Consider the following 20,196-nt stretch of genomic DNA (forward strand, 5'->3'; position numbering starts at 1 on the left):
TCCAGGAGACCCATTCTGAAAAAATATCATTTTGGACTAAAGCAACTCCACCCTAGGATAAGGGTTGGCAATTGAAGCATAGACTGGATTTCAGCTGGTCTGGCTCCCTCTTGGGTTTCTTTGAACAGGGCACAGCTTGTCCAACCTGTCATTCTTTTTTTTTAAATAAAAGACACTTTTATTTTCTTTAACACAACTCCATAGAAAAAGTGGGTACCATGGTCTAAATAAGACTCATTTGAGCAAAAATCAATGAAACTAAAAGCTGGTTCTTTGAGAAGATAAACAAAATTGATAAACCATTAGCCAGACTCATCAAGAGAAAAAGGGAGAAGACTCAAATCAATAGAATTAGAAACGAAAAAGGAGAAGTAACCACTGACACTGCAGAAATACAAACGATCATGAGAGATTACTACAAGCAACTCTATGCCAATAAAATGGACAACCTGGAAGAAATGGACAGATTCTTAGAAATGCACAACCTGCCGAGACTGAACCAGGAAGAAATAGAAAATATGAACAGACCAATCACAAGCACTGAAATTGAAACTGTGATTAAAGACCTTCCAACAAACAAAAGCCCAGGACCAGATGGCTTCACAGGTGAATTCTATCAAACATTTAGAGAAGAGCTAACACCTATCCTTCTCAAACTCTTCCAAAATATTGCAGAGGGAGGAACACTCCCAAACTCATTCTACGAGGCCACCATCACCCTGATACCAAAACCAGACAAACATGTCACAAAGAAAGAAAACTACAGGCCAATATCACTGATGAACACAGATGCAAAAATCCTCAACAAAATACTAGCAAACAGAATCCAACAGCACATTAAAAGGATCATACACCATGATCAAGTGGGGTTTATCCCAGGAATGCAAGGATTCTTCAGTATACGGAAATCAATCAACGTGATACACCATATTAACAAATTGAAGGAGAAAAATCATATGATCATCTCAATAGATGCAGAGAAAGCTTTCGACAAAATTCAACACCCATTTATGATAAAAGCCCTGCAGAAAGTAGGCATAGAGGGAACTTTCCTCAACATAATAAAGGCCATATATGACAAACCCACAGCCAACATCATCCTCAATGTTGAAAAACTGAAACCATTTCCACTAAGATCAGGAACAAGACAAGGTTGCCCACTCTCGCCACTATTATTCAACATAGTTTTCGAAGTGTTAGCCACAGCAATCAGAGAAGAAAAAGAAATAAAAGGAATCCAAACCAGAAAAGAAGAAGTAAAGCTGTCACTGTTTGCAGATGACATGATACTATACACAGAGAATCCTAAAGATGCTACCAGAAAACTACTAGAGCTAATCAATGAATTTGGTAAAGTAGCAGGATACAAAATTAATGCACAGAAATCTCTTGCATTTCTATACACTAATGATGAAAAATCTGAAAGTGAAATTAAGAAAACACTTCCGTTTACCATTGCAACAAAAAGAATAAAATATCTAGGAATAAACCTACCTAAGGAGACAAAAGACCTGTATGCAGAAAATTATAAGACACTGATGAAAGAAATTAAAGATGATACAAATAGATGGAGAGATATACCATGTTCTTGGATTGGAAGAATCAACATTGTGAAAATGACTCTACTACCCAAAGCAATCTACAGATTCAATGCAATCCCTATCAAACTACCACTGGCATTTTTCACAGAACTAGAACAAAAAATTTCACAATTTGTATGGAAACACAAAAGACCCCGAATAGCCAAAGCAATCTTGAGAACAAAAAATGGAGCTGGGGGAATCAGGCTCCCTGACTTCAGACTATATTACAAAGCTACAGTAATCAAGACAGTTTGGTACTGGCACAAAAACAGAAATATAGATCAGTGGAACAGGATAGAAAGCCCAGAGATAAACCCATGCACATATGGTCACCTTATCTTTGATAAAGGAGGCAAGCATATACAGTGGAGAAAAGACAGCCTCTTCAATAAGTGGTGCTGGGAAAATTGGACAGATATATGTAAAAGTATGAAATTAGAACACTCCCTGACACCATGCACAAAAATAAACTCAAAATGAATTAAAGACCTAAGTGTAAGGCCAGACACTATCAAACTCTTAGAGGAAAACATAGGCAGAACACTCCATGACATACATCACAGCAAGATTCTTTTTGACCCAGCTCCTAGAGAAATGGAAATAAGAACACAAATAAACAAATGGGACCTAATGAAACTTAAAAGCTTTTGCACAGTAAAGGAAACCATAAACAAGACCAAAAGACAACCCTCAGAATGGGAGAAAATATTTGCAAATGAAGCAACTGACAAAGGATTAATCTTCAAGATTTACAAGCAGCTCATGCAGCTCAATAACAAAAAAATGAACAACCCAATCCAAAAATGGGCAGAAGACCTAAATAGACATTTCTCCAAAGAAGATATACAGATTGCCAACAGACACATGAAAGAATGCTCAACATCATTAATCATTAGAGAAATGCAAATCAAAACTACAATGAGGTATCACCTCACACCAGTCAGAATGGCCATCAACAAAAAATCTACAAACAATAAATGCTGGAGAGGATGTGGAGAAAAGGGAGTCCTCTTGTACTGTTAGTGGGAATGTAAATTGGTACAGCTACTATGGGGAACAGTATGGAGGTTCCTTAAAAAACTACAAATAGAACTACCATACGACCCAGCAATCCCACTACTGGGCATATACCCTGAGAAAAACATAGTTCAAATAGAGTCATGTACCAAAATGTTCATTGCAGCTCTATTTACAATAGCCAGGACATGGAAGCAACCTAAGTGTCCATCGACAGATGAATGGATAAAGAAGATGTGGCACATATATACAATGGAATATTACTCAGCCATAAAAAGAAATGAAATGGAGGTATTTGTAATGAGGTGGATGGAGTTAGAGTCTGTCATACAGAGTGAAGTAAGTCAGAAAGAGAAAAACAAATACAGTATGCTAACACATATATATGGAATCTAAGGAAACAAAAAACAAAAAACAAAAAAAAAGGCCATGAAGAACCTAGTGGCAAGACGGGAATAAAGACACAGACCTACTAGAGAATGGACTTGAGGATATGGGGAGGGGGAGGGGTGAGATGTGACAGGGTGAGAGAGTGTCATGGACATATATACACTACCAAATGTGAAATAGATAGCTAGTGCGAAGCAGCCGCATAGCACAGGGAGATCAGCTCGGTGCTTTGTGACCACCTAGAGGGGTGGGATGGGGAGGGTGGGAGGGAGGGAGATGCAAGAGGGAAGAGATATGGGAACATATGTATATGTATAACTGATTCACTCTGTTATAAAGCTGAAACTAACACACCATTGTAAAGCAATTATACTTCAAAAAAGATGTTTAAAAAAAAAGACTCATTTGATATCAACAGTGTACATTATGTAAAACTTGGAATCTCAAGGAAACTAAACATTCCGCTGCCTTTTTGTTTACATAAGTTCACCTAGCAAATGCTCTTCCTTCACCATGAAGATAGACAGTAGCTCAGTTCCAGTCAGTGTCTGGCTAATTTTGACTCAGTCAAAATAGAAGGAAACCTGGATATAGGCTATGGACTCTGTCCTGTTACATCATGAGATAAACTTGCAGTGAGTGTGAACACGGCCATCTGCTTTGGAAGGCCTCAGCTTGGGCGTTAGCCCTATAGAGCACCAATTCTGGTGGAGCATCAACCTGTTCATTCTTGACCAGAGTTATATCCTGTAAAGATCACACCCAAAGTATAAATTCAAATATTGCTTGGGGCTTAGGTGTCCCTATCTGATTTGCAGGCCACAGACTATTTGCTTTTAAGCAACAAACCAATGAATTAGACTCCTAGGGAGGCATGCCTATAGGAAAAAACATGATGCTTATTATGTTTTCCAAATTATAAAAGTTATAGATGCAAAATATGGCATGGAGATAGTATAGAAAAGTATAAAAAAGAAGGTGAAAAGCACCCCTAACACCCCATTCCTAAGAATTAATAGCTAGTATATATGTTGCTGTATTTCAAACATATATATATATTTATATATATATATACTTAAAAAATATATATATTTTTTCTGTACTTAGATCTTAGCTCCATAAACATCAATATTAATGACATCCAGGTTTTTAGAAGAACAGCTCTAATCAGGTTTCCATATATGATTCAGGATTGAATGGTTGTTCCTTGCTTTTCCTGGCCTTGATGACCTTGAAGAAGAAAGAGGTGAAGATAAACAATGAGATGACCCTGATTATACATTTCTCCCTTCACTCACACTGTGTCACCTTGCTATGGGCTGCATCCTTTTTTCTCTTCCCGTCTGAGGGGCTCTTCTTCCACTCTCACCTATCTTCTTTAGTGAATTCCTGTCTTTTGAGTCACCACCCCCAATTCTTGGTTGGGACCCTGAAATGAGATATGCACTCACACCCAGCGTGAGTGCATGTGGACAGGCAGGAGTTGTTGGAGAACAAGAGAGAAGAAGGAGCAGGTGTACTCAATGCCAAAAGTTGAAGGGAAAGTTCTTACTGGGAGAAAAGGTGGAAGGAAGGGGCAAAAGTTATTCCTGGCGCCATGCTGTGAAGGAAGGATTGGGATATCTCATCGAGAGCCTGAGCATTGGCAAGATCGAAGAGCATGTGCATTTCTGAGTGCTTGGATATGTCAGCCTTTGTATTTGATCTGTTTGCATTCCAGTGCAGGCATACCTTGGAGATATTATGGGTTCAGTTCCAGACCACTGTGATAAAGTGAATATTGCAATAAAATGACACACAACTTTTTTGCTTTCCCAGTGCATATAAAAGTTATGTTTACACTATACTGTAGCCTATTAAGTGTGCAAGAGCATTAATGTATATACCTTAATCAAAAAATACATTTTGCTAAAAACAGCTGACCATGATCTATCTCTCAGCCTTCATAGAATTGAAGAGTGTTAGGGCCTTACCCTGGGAATGTTGCGGCTGGTTTGACCTTCTATCCAGACCACTAAAACTTTTTCCATATCAATAATAAGGCTATTTTGCTTTCTTATCATTCATGTGTTCACTGGGATAACATTTTTAATTTCCTTTAAAAACTTTTCTTGTGCATTCACAACTTGTCTATTTGGTGCAAGAGGCCTAGCTTTTGGCCTCTTTTTTTGCCTTCCTCACTAAGCTTAATCATGTCTAGTTTTTGATTTAACATGAGGGATATGTGACTCTTCCTTTCACTTGAACACTTAGAAGCCTCTGTAGGTTATTAATTGGCCTAATTTCAATATTCTTTTGTCTCAGGGAATAGGGAGGCCCAACAAGAGGGAGAGAGATGGGGGAATGGCCCATCAGTAGAGCAGTCAGGACACACATAACATTTATCAAAGAAATTCACCATCTTATATGGGTGTGTGGTTCATGGCTCCAAAACAATTTCAATAGTAACATCAAAGATCACAGACCTCTCAGGCTGGTGAGTGCTTGTCGGCGCTGATCTTCTGTGCGGGAATCTCTCCCACTTTGCCCTCTGCATCCTTGTTGCTGTGCTCTCCTCTGTGGCTCCAAATCTTCCCCCTCTGCCACCCCCCATCTCCACCAGTGAAAGGGCTTCCTAGTGTGTGGAAACATTTCCTCCTTCACAGCTCCCTCCCAGAGGTGCAGGTCCTGTCCCTATTTTTTTTTCTCTGTTTTTCCTTTTTTCCTTTGCCCTACCCAGGTACATGGGGAGTTTCTTGCCTTTTGGGAAGTCTGAGGGCTTCTGCCAGCGTTCAGTAGGTGTTCTGTAGGAGTTGTTCCACATGTAGATGTAGTTGTGGTGTATTTGTGGGGAGGAAGGTGATCTCCACATCTTACTTCTCCGCCATCTTGAAGACACCCCCAAGAATTTTTAACTTCATTTATTGTGTTGTTCATCGTTGTTTGTTTGCTCTTTAGTTCTTCTAGGTTCTTGTTAAACGTTTCTTGTATTTTCTCCATTCTATTTTCAAGATTTTGGATCATCTTTACTATCATTACTCTGAATTCTTTTTCAGGTAGACTGCCTATTTCCTCTTCATTTGCTTGGGCTGGTGGGTTTTTACCTTACTCCTTCATCTGCTGCATATTTCTCTGGCTTCTCATTTTGCTTAACTTACTGTGTTTGGGGTCTCCTTTTCACAGGCTGCAGGTTCATAGTTCCCATTGTTTTTGGTCCCCAGTCAGTAAGTTTGGTTCAGTGACTTGTGTAGGCTTCCTGGTGGAGGGAACTGGTGCCTGTGTTCTGGTAGATGAGGCTGGATCTTGTCCTTCTGGTGGGCAGGACCACGTCCAGTGGTGTGTTTTGGGGTGTCTGTGAACTTATTATGATTTTAGGCAGTTTCTCTGCTAATGGGTGGGTTTGTGTTCCTGTCTTGCTAGTTGTTTGGCATGGGGTGTCCAGCACTGGAGCTTGCTGGTCATTGGGTGGAGCTGGGTCTTAGAGTTGAGACGGTGATCCCTGGGAGAGCTCTTGCCAATTGATATTACGTGTGGTCAGGAGGTCTCTGGTGCTCCAATGTCCTGAACTTGGCTCTCCCACCTCAGAGGCTCAGGCCTGACACCAGGCCAGAGCAGCAAGGCCCTGTCAGCCACATGACTCAGAAGAAAAGGGAGAAAAAAAGAAAGAAAAAATAATAACTTAAGAAAAGTAAAATAAAAAAAATAAAATAAAATAAAATGTGGTAAAAGAAAATTATTAAAATAAAAAATATAAATGTAATAAAAAAAAAGAAGAGAGCAACCAAACCAATAAACAAATCCACCAATGATAAGAAGCGCTAAAAACTATACTAAGATAAACATAAAAATCAGAAACAAGTCAGTCACAGACAGCAAACCCCAAGTCTACAGTTGCTCCCAAAATCCACCACCTCAATTTTGGGTTGATTCGTTGTCTATTCAGGTATTCCACAGATTAAGGGTACCTCAAGTTGATTGTGGGGATTTAAGCCGCTGCTCCTGAGACTGCACAGAGAGATTTCCCTTTCCCTTCTTTGTTCACACAGCTCCTGGTGTTCAGCTTTTGTTTTGGTCCCACCTCTGCATGTAGGTTGCCCTCAGGCTCTGTTCCCACCCAGACAGGATGGGGTTAAAGCAGTGGCTGATTAGGGGTCTCTGGCTCACTCATGCATGGGGGAGTAGTTATAATTGGAATGCGGGGCAAGCCTGCAGTGGCACAGGTCAGTGTGACGTTGCAACAGCCTGAGGCACACTGTGTGTTCTCCCCGGGAAGTTGTCCCTGGATTATGGGACCCTGGCAGTGGCAGGCTGCACAGGCTCCTAGGGGGTGTGGATAGTGACCTGTGCTTGCACACAGGATTCTTGGTGGCTGCAACAGCAGCATTAGCGTTTCATGCCCGTCTCTGCTGTCTGTGCTGATAGTTGCAGCTCATGCCCATCTCTGGAGCTTGTTTAGGTGGTGCTCTGCCTTCTGTGGGAAGACAGGGAAGGAATCCTCTCACCTCACACACCCGAAAACAATGGTCTCTTGCCTCTTAGGCAGCTCCAGACATTTTCCCAGACTCCCTCCCGGCTAGCTGTGGCACAGTAGCCCCCTTCAGGCTGTGTTCATGCAGCCAACCCCAGTCCTCTCCCTGGAGTCTGACCTCCGAAGCCCGAGCCTCAGCTCCCAGTCCCCGCCCTCCCTGGCGGGTGAGCAGACAAGCCTCTCAGGCTGGTGAGTGCTGCTTGACACCGATCCTCTGTGTGGGAATCTCTCCACTTTGCCCTCTGCACCCCTGTTGCTGTGTTCTCCTCGGTGGCTCTGAAGCTTCCCCCCAGGAATCCACCCCCCATATCCGCTAGTGAAGGGGCTTCCTAGTGTGTGGAAACTTTTCCTCCTTCACATCTCCCTCTCAGAGGTGCGGGTCCCATCCCTATTCTTTTGTCTCTGTTTTTTTAATTTTTCTTTTGCCCTACCCAGGTATGTGGGGATTTTCTTGTCTTTTGGGTAGTCTGAGGTCTTCTGCCAGCATTCAGTAGGTGTTCTGTAGGAGTTGTTCCACATGCACATGTATTTTTGATGTATTTGTGGGGAGGAAGGTGATCTCCATGTCTTACTCCTCTGCCATCTTGAAAGTCCACTCTATGAAAATATTTTGAAATGAATAATTTCTAAAGTCTCTCCAAGCTTATAGAGGAGAATAAACGATTCCTCTTAATCAACATAAAATTATATATAATTACCTTCTGGACTACAAACAGCCTATTCACAATTGTTTTATGTGGCTGAGTTTGAAGCTTACGATCTTTGGGGTTTCACCAGGTTTTCCGATAATGTGCTGTGGGACACTGATCTGTTGGTCAGATTCGACATCACACACAAGGGAGGCACTATTTGCTTCCAGGAAACAACTGCCAATAATATTTTGATATCATAATTTTTTTTGGAGTGAAGTTATCCTTCAGCTATTTATTGAAAACTTTTACATAAAAGAACGCACTCTCCATAGCCACTGCAGTGTGAAACATCTATTGTTTTCCTTCTTGGGTCTCAAATTCAAAAGGCTTCATTGCTTTCAGCACCATGACTGTCACAGGCCTTTCTGCAATGCTCTTGCCTGATGGATTCCTGCTAGGCCACCATCTTTTTCCACTCAGGCTGAAGGCAACAGAAGAAAGATTTCAGCTTGAGTAAAGAAGGTACTATTGAGGAAACATTACTTCATTCATGATATTAAACCTCCGAAAGCCAGCCAAGGCAGATGGAGTCAAAGAAGAGATATAGAGGGGTTAGGAAGAGATATGAGATCTAGAATTATCTAGATAGACAAGAGAGTGCATAGGCAAGATTTCATGTCCTAACTTCAGATGAGACCATATTACCAGCTTTGGAGGCAGACTCCCTGAACTGCATCCTTGCTTTTCTACTGTATGTGAAGAGCCCTTCAGATCTCTGACACATTGCTTACAAGGAAAAGGGGTGGATCTGGTCCTTCTATTGACTCCATTAGGACACACGATGTCCTCATTCCTCCACCCAATACTGTCCTGAATATTCATTTTACTCTGGTAAGGGAGTTCAATTATCTGCACAAACCTTCCCAAATTTTTAGAGATGCTCCTGTGCTTGATAAAATGACAGATTCAGTTAGATGTGAGTAAAGGGAGTGACCTAGGTCTGAGATCTTACAAATGAGTTAAAGAGAGAATTAAAAAGAAGAATCAATTCTACTTTTATGAATTTACCCTTAGAAATAATGAACTAGCCACTAAGGTTTATATAAAAGAATTATATCTTGTTATTTGTAATTCTAAAAAATTGAAATAATTTAAATATAAAAAAACAGGGATTTGATTAAATTAAATATGTGATAGTCAGACGAGAGAATACTATATACATATTAAAACTGTTTTAGAGGAATAGTATGATAAATTGATTCAAAAAAGGTAAAGGTCCCAAACAAAATATACAATGTGTTTCTTATTAGATAAATAAACATTAAGTCACACACACAATCACACTAGAGAGATATTTACCAATATCAAATATGGTTTTCTCTAGGTGATAAGATTATAGGTAATTATTTTCTTTGTGCTTTTCCAAATTAACAGAGATAGGAGATCGGGGTGTTGTTTTAGAAGCAAATGCTACTTTTGAAAAGCAAGTTGCTGTCCAAACTCAAAGGGGAATAGAGAAAAACAGAGACATATAAGGCCAAGTGTAGGACCTCCTAAGTGGAATCTCCAGTAGGACCTGGAGTGCAGGAAATGTCTATCCATTAGAGGACACTGATGGACCATGAAACAGACTCTATCTGAACAAATTCAGGAAAGTGTCAGCTTCACTTAGGTCTACTCCAAGATTTCTTCTCTTTGTACCATGTACCTATAGCTGGATAATGTATATTTCCATTACTGATGACTGGAAGGCACTGCTTACACCTGAATCTTGTCTCCCTGCCCAGAGAAAGTGGTTGCTCTAGACAAAAGGAAGAAAGTATGTATAATCAGTTTCCAGAGTTCATGCATCTATAAAATGATATGATACCTGCCTCACAGGGAATGACACTGCACGCTTGTGGTGAATTCTGTGTTGAGTCTCCCATATGTTGTCTGCTGCTCCTCTTTAGGAAAGGTAATCATTCTTACAAAAGCCAAGACCCTCTCCAGGGATCACTCTTGCCTGAAGAGGGCTACCTCATCTTAGTGCAGGTGCATAAAGGTCTTCCTTCCTGTATCCAAATTATGACAACTCTGAAAGGTATTCCCATCTCCTGAGCTCCCTGTGGGATTTGCTGGAGTCTTTGCTGCAATGCACTGGAGGTGAAATTTTGCCTCTTCTTCTATGTCATTCCCTTGCAGGTATTAATCCTGAGAACACTCTCACATATACTGCCTGAAAACAACTGTCTATTCCAGAGTTTTCTTATAGAATCCACCCTGTAACAATGTGTTAAGATGCCCAGAACCTGGCAGAGATTAGGAGCTCAGTAAGTGTTTAATCTGATGAATCTCAAGCAATTTCCCTTTTTGTTACCCAGACATACCTTTCATATTATAGCCTTGCTCTCTTTACTTGCATGCTGTGCAATAAAGAACAGGGGGCTCCAATGTGGGATGTGACAAAGAGAGTGACTGCAGGATGCTCTTACAAGGACTGAGGCCCCTGCACTTGCCCATCATGCCTAATATGAGGAGAGACTTCCAGTGGGGCATGTTCATGACATCATTTCTGGGAGCTGCAGAAACAACAGGAATCACTTCAGCTTGACTTCTCTCTTTCACTAGCTTTGCTCCTTTTTTCCATTTGTATTTCTTATCAATGGGTTAAAAGTAAATAAATACACATTAACCCAGAAGAGATAAACATAGGTAGCTGAGAAAAATGTAGATATTTCCTCTCGGGAATACAAGAAAATTATCTTGAGTCAACACTTGTGCTGGGATCACACACACCTGCAGCTGCTTCAGCATATTGTAGCAGTAGGTAAATACTTTCAGAGATATAGGTACAGGAATATAATGATACATAAAGACATTCTGCCTCTGACATAGATGTTGTCAGACCAAATCCAGGAGAATATATTGACCAGAAATCTACTGTAAGAAATAACAATGGAAAATTTTCAGGCTAGGAGAAAGAAATGTCGCACAGAAACAGGAACTTACAGAAATAATGAAGAACACTTTAAAAGGCAAATACATGGGGCTTCCCTGGTCGCACAGTGGTTAAGAATCCACCTGCCAATGCAGGGGACATGGGTTCGAGCCCTAGTCCGGGAAGATCCCAAATGCCGCGGAGCAACTAAGCCCGTGCGCCACGACTACTGAGCCTGCGCTCTAGAGCCCGCGAGCCACAACTACTGAAGCCCGTGCACCTAGAGGCTGTGCTCCGCAACAAGAGAAGCCACCGCAGTGAGAAGCCCACGCACCACAACGAAGGGTGGCCCCCGCTTGCCACAACTAGAGAAAGCCGGCGCACAGCAATGAAGACTCAATGCAGCTAAAAATAGAAAAAATAAATAAATTTATTTAAAAAAAAAAAGGCAAATACATGGGTAAATATGAAGAGTATTGACAGTTTAATACCACAACAATGATGAGGACAGTGATGGTGATAATGATGACACTGTATGTGATTACAATATGTAGAGGTAAAATATATAACAATAATAATCATAATATTAGCACAAAAGACGGGGGGGAGCGCATAAGTTAACTTTTACTGCATAATAAACCACCCCAAAGCTCAGTGGCTTAAAAAAACAAACATTACTATCTCTTATAATTCTGTAGATTTTCTGAGCAGTTCTTCCAATCTTGGCTGGCTCAGTGAAGCTGAATGAGCAGATGACTTCTCATACACACACGTCTGGGACTTCAGCTGAGATACTGGGAAGACTGTGATAACTGGGGCTTCACCCCTTGTGGTGTCTCATCACCTAAATGCTAAGCAAGGTTTGTTCACAGTAGGGCAGAATGGTTCCCAGAAACAAGAGAAGGCAAGCTCCAATGTACACACGGTTTTCACATCTGTTCTTCATGTTTCCTAATGCCCCATTGGCTAAAGCAAGTCACATGCCTACACCCAGATTCAGAGGTTAAGATATGGAATCTTCACCTCCTGATGAGTATCTGCATGATCACAATGCAAGGTGTGATAGCGTGTTTAAAGCTTACCACAGCATCAATTCATCCAATTCCCCAAAAGGTACCATTAAGAGTGTGAAAACCAAGCCGCAAAGTGAGAGAATAGATACATTTCCATTTATTGACTGAGATAGTAGTGTACCCAGGGGGTTCACTTTTTGATACTTTATGTGTATATATAAAACAAAGTACTGGTATCCAGAATATAAATAACTCTCATCCACACATGTTTAAAAGGTGGACAAACCACCAGATAAGTAGGCAAAAAAAAAATGTATTGTCGCTTTGCTAAATAAGATATACAAATGGTCAATAACCATATAAACATAAACAGCGCTCAACCTCAAAAGTTATCAGAGAAATGCATATTAAAATACTCTTTAAAAAATGGCAAATATTTTTTAAGTAAATAAGATTTTTTTTAAAAAAACTGTGAACTAAGTAGAATTCTCAAATTGCTACACCACTTCAGAAAATAGTTGGGGACTGTTTGCTAAAATTCAATATATACTAGCCTTACTATCCAGTAATTGCATTCACAGGTGTACAGCCAAGAGAAAGATTCACACATACACAATATTATATATATACTTATATAATTGCATACATATGCATATATATAAATGAAAAGATGTACTTAATGTTCATAATATTTATAACGAACCTAAGTGATCATAGCAGCACTATTCATAATGGCCCCAAATAACAATCAACAGTAGACTCTCTCTCTCATATATATGTATAAAACTATATATATATTTATATGTATAAAACTAAAACATGAAATGTTATACAGAAATTCAAATGAACAAACTACTGCTACAAACTACATCATGGATGACATTATACTAATGTCATTTGAAAAAAGAAAGACACAAAATAACTTGCATTGTAAAATTCCTTTTATATTCAAAAACAGGCAAAACTAGTCTATAGTGTTAGAATTCAAGATAATGGCTATCTGTGAGTGTGAGTCTTAGAGGGAGTACAAAAGGGACTTCAGGGGTGCTAATAAAATTTACTGACCAAGATGGTATATCATCTTGCATTTACTTTTTGATAATTTATTGAGCTGTATTCTTAAGATCTGTGTACCTTCTATATTTGTGATATAATATGGTAAAAAATAGTATATATATACACATATATACCAAAATGTATATATATATATATATTTACATGTATAAAGTGTATATATATATTTATATATAAATGTATATTTCACCTGGTAACTTAAATTATTTGAATAAAACTAAAGTATCCTCCCTGACAATGCCTATTCACTAACTTTTCATTTCCAATCTATCACCAAATCTTAATACTTCTCAAATCTCTCTAAATTCAGTATATTTTCCTCCATTTCCATTTTATAAGCAAATCAAAGTTACTATTATCTCTTCCAGACCTATGGTAATAGTTGTTCTCCCCAAAGTCAAACTGGCTACTCATTTTTTCCCAAATAGTACCCAGAAGTTTCACTATAAAATGAAATCTAGTAACACTCTATGGCCCCAAACCTTTAGATCAATCACATCTGATAAAAACAAAGAAATCTAATCATGTTCCACAGGACTTACATTGTCTTCTCTCAAAGGGCATCATACCACCCTTCAGAGATTCCCTGTACTTCAGCCACACTGGTTTTCTTTCAAGCCCTCCAGCAAGTCAAACTCCTGCCACAGGCCTTTTTCACACTGTGTTTCCTCTGACTGAAGATACTTTTCATTCCTGTTCATTTTCAGAGTTTAGCACAAAAGTCACTTCTCAAGAGAAGCCTCAGCTTACCAACTCCCACTCTAACTCCCGGCTGTTGTTAGGTTTCTTTGACACATGCTCTGCAAAGACCACTGTCCTTTCAGTTGGAACTCTTACCTCAGCTTATTAATTCATTAATTTGTGGTCAAGAAAAAGGTCTACCTCTCTCATTAGAATGTAAGCTCTGTAAAACTTGGATTTGTTTTTAACTCCCTGTTTTATCACCAGAACCTAAAAGAGTTCCTGTCACCTATTAGATAACTCAAGGGATATTTACTGAATGGGTAAGTGGATGGATGGGTGGATGACATGCTGGCCCCTCACCAGTGACACCACAATGCAGCTGTATCATCTGCCTTGGGTGCCCTAGGTCTATGGCCAAGTTATATTTCTTCATGAAAAGCCAACTTCTAGTCTTGGTTTTTAAAATACCATGTCTCAAGATGTCCTTTTCCAATTATTTGGTGGGGGGGTGGGGGGGTTGCAGTGGAGGGAACAGCATTCTCTGGGTGGTTTTTTTTTTTTGTATTTAAGTATAACTTACAATGTTGTGTTAGTTTCAAGCATACAGCAAAGTGATTCAGTTTTATTTTTTTTTCAGATTCTTTTTCCATTATAGGTTATTACAAGATATTGAGTATAGTTCCCTCTGCTCTGCTCTGCTCTATGGCACGTGAGGAGAGGTTGTGAGAAGAACCTTATACAGCAGTCTGTGTGCACACATGCCTGGTTATGCAGAAAGAACCTTCAACAAAGGATGGAAGATGAACCCTACAGGAAACAAAACAAAAACTGGTTTCCTTCCAGAATAGTTAAGGGTGGCATGGAGCACAAATAAATTTGCTATGTACAAAGTAGAACTAAGAATACTCCAGGATGGAATTTTTAAATAAAATAAGAACCTAACTGACTTCTTATATGGAGTACAGAGCTACCAGCTACCAGTCATTCATAACTTTCCAACCAGATTCTCTTAGTGAAATCTTGTCCCATACTGGATCGTTTTTACCTAGTCAGGATAATAAAATTCTAGGATCATTACAACAGCAAAAGGAGGAAAGACTGCGGTAGGGGAAATTTGGTGCTATCCTGGACAGAGAGGAATGAATTCTTCAGTTTAGAGAAAAATCAAAAGACATTCCTAAATATCTTCAGCCTATGTTCACCAACACTTCTAGATTCCTGGCTCACCCTCAGAAAAATCACAAAGCTTTGGGTTACTTGGGGCAATTATGTGTAGTTACTGCCACCTTGAGGCCATCTCTAAAACCTACATCTTCTAACTTCGCTGAGCAGAGGAAAATACAATGCAAGACGCAATCAGTCCCTTCTGTAAAATGCCTTAGAAACTAGATAACAATTTATATCAGTGTAGCATCATGTGCTTATATCATCATTTACATTCATCATTTACATAATTTACATTTATCTCCTCAGTGCATATTCTCTACCTGGACTTTCTAAGCCCGGAATAGGGCAGATGAAAGCCAGAATAAATCACAGTTGTCAACTCACATGTCTCCTTATGGAATGATTTCAAAAGGAAGAATGGTTGAGAAGGCTTGTTAAAATCTAAGTTTTACGTCAAAATATATTCAAGGTAAGTAACTTGGAAACTTCTATCCCAAAGAAAATAATCCAACTTTCTATTGTACCATTATACCAGCTAACCTAGATTCTAAGAAAGAAGTAAAACATGGTATAGTACAGGGAAATTTAAAGTAATTCAGTTTGTGTAAACTTGTAAGCTGATACCAAATCAATCATGGAGTTTATCTGAATACATTTCTGCTATTAGTTATTTTAAACCATATTTTCACTGGTGAATACAATAATAATTGACACCACGGTTGTATTTTTATTCTGGATATATCAATCCATTTTGAAACTACAAAATTACACAATCCCTAAATAACTGTCATAACACTAAGAAGCAATAACGTGTCATATTTCAAACCCCTGGAGGAGTTGTATCCCTGTTCCCAAAGTCATCCTATTCTTTACTTTGTTAATTGGTGATCCCAAGACTAGAGTCCCAGAGTGAAGTGCTTACATCAGTGTTTGGCTTTATAAGCCTGAGAAGCAGTCTATTTGTCATGGCTGGGGAACAAGACTGGCCAATTAGTTAAGCATTTCCTCCAATAACTTTCTACCACTTGCGTGTCAATAATTCCTTTTTTTTTTTCCTTCTGACACTCATGAGGTGATGGCTTAACCAATTTAAGAATACAGGAACATTTATTTAGGTGCTTAAGAGCTTCTTTCCTTGGGCCAAAATTCTTAAGCCCCAATACGAAACTAAAAGGAAAGAAAATTCTGAATCCAAACACCACTACTCCAGTACTTTTAAATTATTTCCCTCATCTCAGTAAGTCAATATATATCAAGTAAAAAAAAATACTATGAAATTTATGTTCTAATTCATTTTGCCCCCTTTGCTGAGTAAATCTTAGTAAATTATATATTTTAGTAACGGGACAGTCTCAAAATTAGACATTAGGGTGGAGAGTTCAATGTTTTCAACAGTAAAGCATCTCATCACCAATTTTAGTGTAAAGTAATATCTGAGAAAATCTTGAGAGTAAAAAGAGGAAATCCTGAAATAAAGCAGAGTAAAGGAATTCTTGTTCTAGCAAGTATCATCAGAGAAACCCTCCTGGAGGATGGTCTGTCTCAGACGAAATGATCAAATAGGGGATGAAAATAGCAGAAAAGGCAGAGAGGTTGGAAAGTATGCCTTGTCCACTATTGTAAGGGTCAGAGAACAATAGCTATGATGAACCAGGAACTGCATCCATTCATATACTTTCCCTGTGCCGTGCTATGCAGATGAGATTAATGGCACCAGTTCTAGGTATGTACAGTAGGACAGAACTGAGCTACATCACCCCTGATGTTTTCATAGAGGTTCAGTCTCCTTTCCTGCTCCAGCACTGAGTCTCATCTTTATTCTACTTAAAATGGGGAGATCATCACAGAGCCACTGATGCCTTTTCTGCCACCAGAATTATCCAAGGTTTACGGTATTAGTTTGGGAAAAAGAAAAAGTAAAAGAAAATAAATTTGAGATTCAGATTGCAGAATGGGAGAGAAGAAAGACTATATGGGAGAAGCATTCGAGTTGGAAAGAAAAGAATTCCACCTTATAATTTAACTAAAGTCCCACTTGGTGCAAGTGTTCCAACTTCCCTCTCATGCCTAACCTTTCTAACCCTAGCCCTCCTCAGATATACTTTTCACCCTAAATTTTGCACATAATTGCTTGTCACTGCATTTTGGTTTTTGCTTTCTGAATTCTTAATCTATCTTATTTCCTAACCACCATAATGTTCTACTCCTGATTTTCAATTAAAATTTATTTTCCAGAAATATCCACTTGCTCTCTCCTGGCAGTTCATTCATTTCACCATGTTCTGGACCCTGGCTAGACAGTTTCCACACTTTATCTCCTAACCAGCCTATAAGCACAGGTGATATTAAGAAATATTTAGCAAACTGCATGGCACAAGGATTGACCAACTAGAACAAGTGTCCACTGTAAATGGCCAGTATAGTCATACAAGACAATGATCACTTCACTGACCTTATCTTCCACAGTTTTCTCCTTCATTCCACTCCAGTCACACTGGCCTCCTCAGAGTTCCTCAAGCTTCCAGGAACACTCATATTTCAAAGACATTTGTAACTGTTGGGTTTTTGTCTGCCTAAAAGACCTTTTTCTAGGTGTATTTGGTTTGTACTTATCACTTTCTATTCTATATGTTTTAGTCATTTTATTCATGTCTCTACCCACTAGAATGTACACTCCATAATGGTAAAGATCTTTTTCTATTTTGTTTCCTGTTTTATTTCCAGCATATGGAAGGGTGACTGGCACAGAGCCTGGGCTCAGTGATTATTTTTGTATAAATTAATTTACTAATTTAATCTACAGAACAGTGCCCTGATATAGATAATTTTATTATCTCCATCTTACAAAAAGGGAAATTGCAAATCAGAGAGACTGTATAATTTGTCCAAGAATACACAGACAGTCAGTGGCAGAGCCTGGATTAATCTCCATCTATTTGATTACAAAAGTCATGCTCTTTCTACTGTGCCATGCTGCCTTTAAGGAGAAAATGGTTCATGGTTGGTGTCCGGTCCAACGCAGATGTAGATGTGTGGATTTTGTGCCCTCTTAAGTTCCCTTCTGGCCAAAGAATTGTACTCCCCATGATGGATCTAAATCGCTCTCAACATGGCTTATATTTTTATGTTTGGATCTTGAGTTTCCAGGATATATACTAGGGCCTTAAGGAATTGCAAAATGGAAACAACAGTGTGGAAGAGGAGGGATTGGAGTTTAGGGAGGTTGATCCACAGGCACTCACCAACAATTAAAGGTAAAAGAGAGAGAGAAAAAGGCAATTATCTCAAGTTTCTAGTTTGGAAAATTGGGTGGTAAGCAAAAATAAGAAAGGAGGAATTCATTTACCATAGATGGAAAGGTATGCATGGGAGAAGTTTTGATATGTCTTTAGGACTTTAGAATTTTAAGGCCGAGATATCTGAGTATCCAACTGGTTCATGGCCCAACTCATGTGCTTTCCCATGTAATGTGCTCCTCAGTTTGATTACCTGTCCTATATCCCTGGTTATGAATTTTCCTGTTTTCCGCATCATGTCGTTAGCTCTGATTTAGCTTCATAACAACTTGGCTGAAATAAAGTGGCTTAAAATTCTGAGCAATGCAGACTGAAGTAGAGGGGAGAGCAAGGTGAGAAGAGTGGAGATGAAGCTGGGGTGCTGACTCAGTAGGAGGGCTTATTCTGCTGGAGGCATCAGCATTCCATGGAACTACATCTAAAGAGACAAGGCAAAACAGAGATTGGCTCAGGATATATCAGTAACTGGAACAATCCAATGTGGCAGGAAGGGTCTGTAATTTAAACCAGCGGTCCCCAACCTTTTTGGCACCAGGGACCAGTTTCATGGAAGACAATTTTTCCACGCGCGCGGGTGGGAGATAGTTTCAGGATGATTCAAGCACATTACATTTATTATTCCGCGGCTGATCTGACGGGAGGCGGAACTCAGGCAGTCATGAGAGCGATGGGGAGTGGCTGTAAATACAGATGAAGCTTCACTTGCTTACCTGCTGCTCACTTCCTGCTGTGCAGCTGGGTTCCTAACAGGCCAGGGACGGCGACGGGTCCCTAGCCCAGGGGTTGGGGACCCCTGATTTAAACCTTATGGGAGCCCCATAAAATAATATGAAACTCAAAGAAGTCCAGGCAACTGAGGCTTATATACCATCCTGAGCTAAGCAGAAGTGGGTAGGGGTCTGGGGCTTCAAAAGGGAGGAAGAAAATTCACAGGAAGATAAGAAGAACAGATGTTTGGTAAATAGATGTTTGCCCTACCATGCAGATAAGTCTTTCTGATGTAAAAAGCTACCTTTGGTAATAGCTCTCTTTCTGGTAGAGGCCCCCTATCTAAATTCTTTTAGGTAGGTTTAGGGAGATGTAAAAAGGTTTTCCTGAGTCTGCTGGTTCTTAATTGCCTTTAGCTCAAAATCCACATGTCAAAGTGCCATATTTGGGGGAGACATTGTGCTCCTCCTCATTCCTAACTCTTATTTAGACTCTTCAGTAGGTCTTGCATCATTTTCTCATGTGTCTCTTGGATTTGTTGCTTTAAGCGATTGCCCTCCAACTCTGGGATTTCTTTCCCCTGCCTATTCTGACTACTGGCCCTACCAATTATTGGCACACACGGCCACCCTAGCCTCCTAAGGGAAGGGAGCTTGGGACTGGAAAGATGGATGTAAGAGGCAATAGGATTTAAGAAAAACATAACTATCTTTTCTACTTGAAGTTGCTAACATCTACTAGCTGTATACGTGCCAGATTCAACCTGTAATTTTTCCCTTATATCTCTTTCTGGAGGCTGTTGCTGGCACTTCTGATGTCTGATTGATGTGGCATTCCTTAATCAGATTACTAAAAGTTGGGTGTTGATTTTATTTTTGCAGAAAGCAGAACAGAAGTATCATATATTATATGACCTAAATGACAACACATGAAGGATGGAAGTATTGGTGTTTGGTAAAGAGAACAAAATCCAGTGTAAAGAAGGGGATAAACTTCAACTTACATTCTTCAAGCTGTCAAAAGCTGGAGAAAAACTACAGCTGAAACCTGAAGTTCATAGTTTCATTAAGGTGAGAACTTCACGGAGGAAAGTCAACTCTCCAAAAGGATAATGTTTTGTGTTTGCTTTCGGCAAACTGGACAGGTGCTATTGAAGAGGATATGGTGTGGAAGACCCTGATATTTAGTACACTTACAGCTCACAG

At 39.5% G+C, this 20,196-nt stretch overlaps 1 protein-coding gene across 1 annotated transcript; it reads right to left on the reverse strand.

The window, feature by feature from the left end:
- Positions 1 to 3,602: 3,602 nt before the first annotated feature.
- On the reverse strand, positions 3,603 to 18,521 carry AIM2 (absent in melanoma 2). Its single transcript, XM_059924085.1, is given in 8 exon segments — positions 3,603 to 3,737; positions 8,196 to 8,254; positions 8,257 to 8,369; positions 8,371 to 8,564; positions 8,566 to 8,610; positions 10,624 to 10,673; positions 10,676 to 10,766; positions 18,477 to 18,521. Coding segments are annotated over 8 exon segments (732 nt in total).
- Between the last annotated feature and the right edge of the window lie 1,675 nt (positions 18,522 to 20,196).

This window comes from Balaenoptera ricei, chromosome 1, assembly GCF_028023285.1.
Source record: "Balaenoptera ricei isolate mBalRic1 chromosome 1, mBalRic1.hap2, whole genome shotgun sequence".
Taxonomy (NCBI): Eukaryota; Metazoa; Chordata; class Mammalia; order Artiodactyla; family Balaenopteridae; genus Balaenoptera; species Balaenoptera ricei.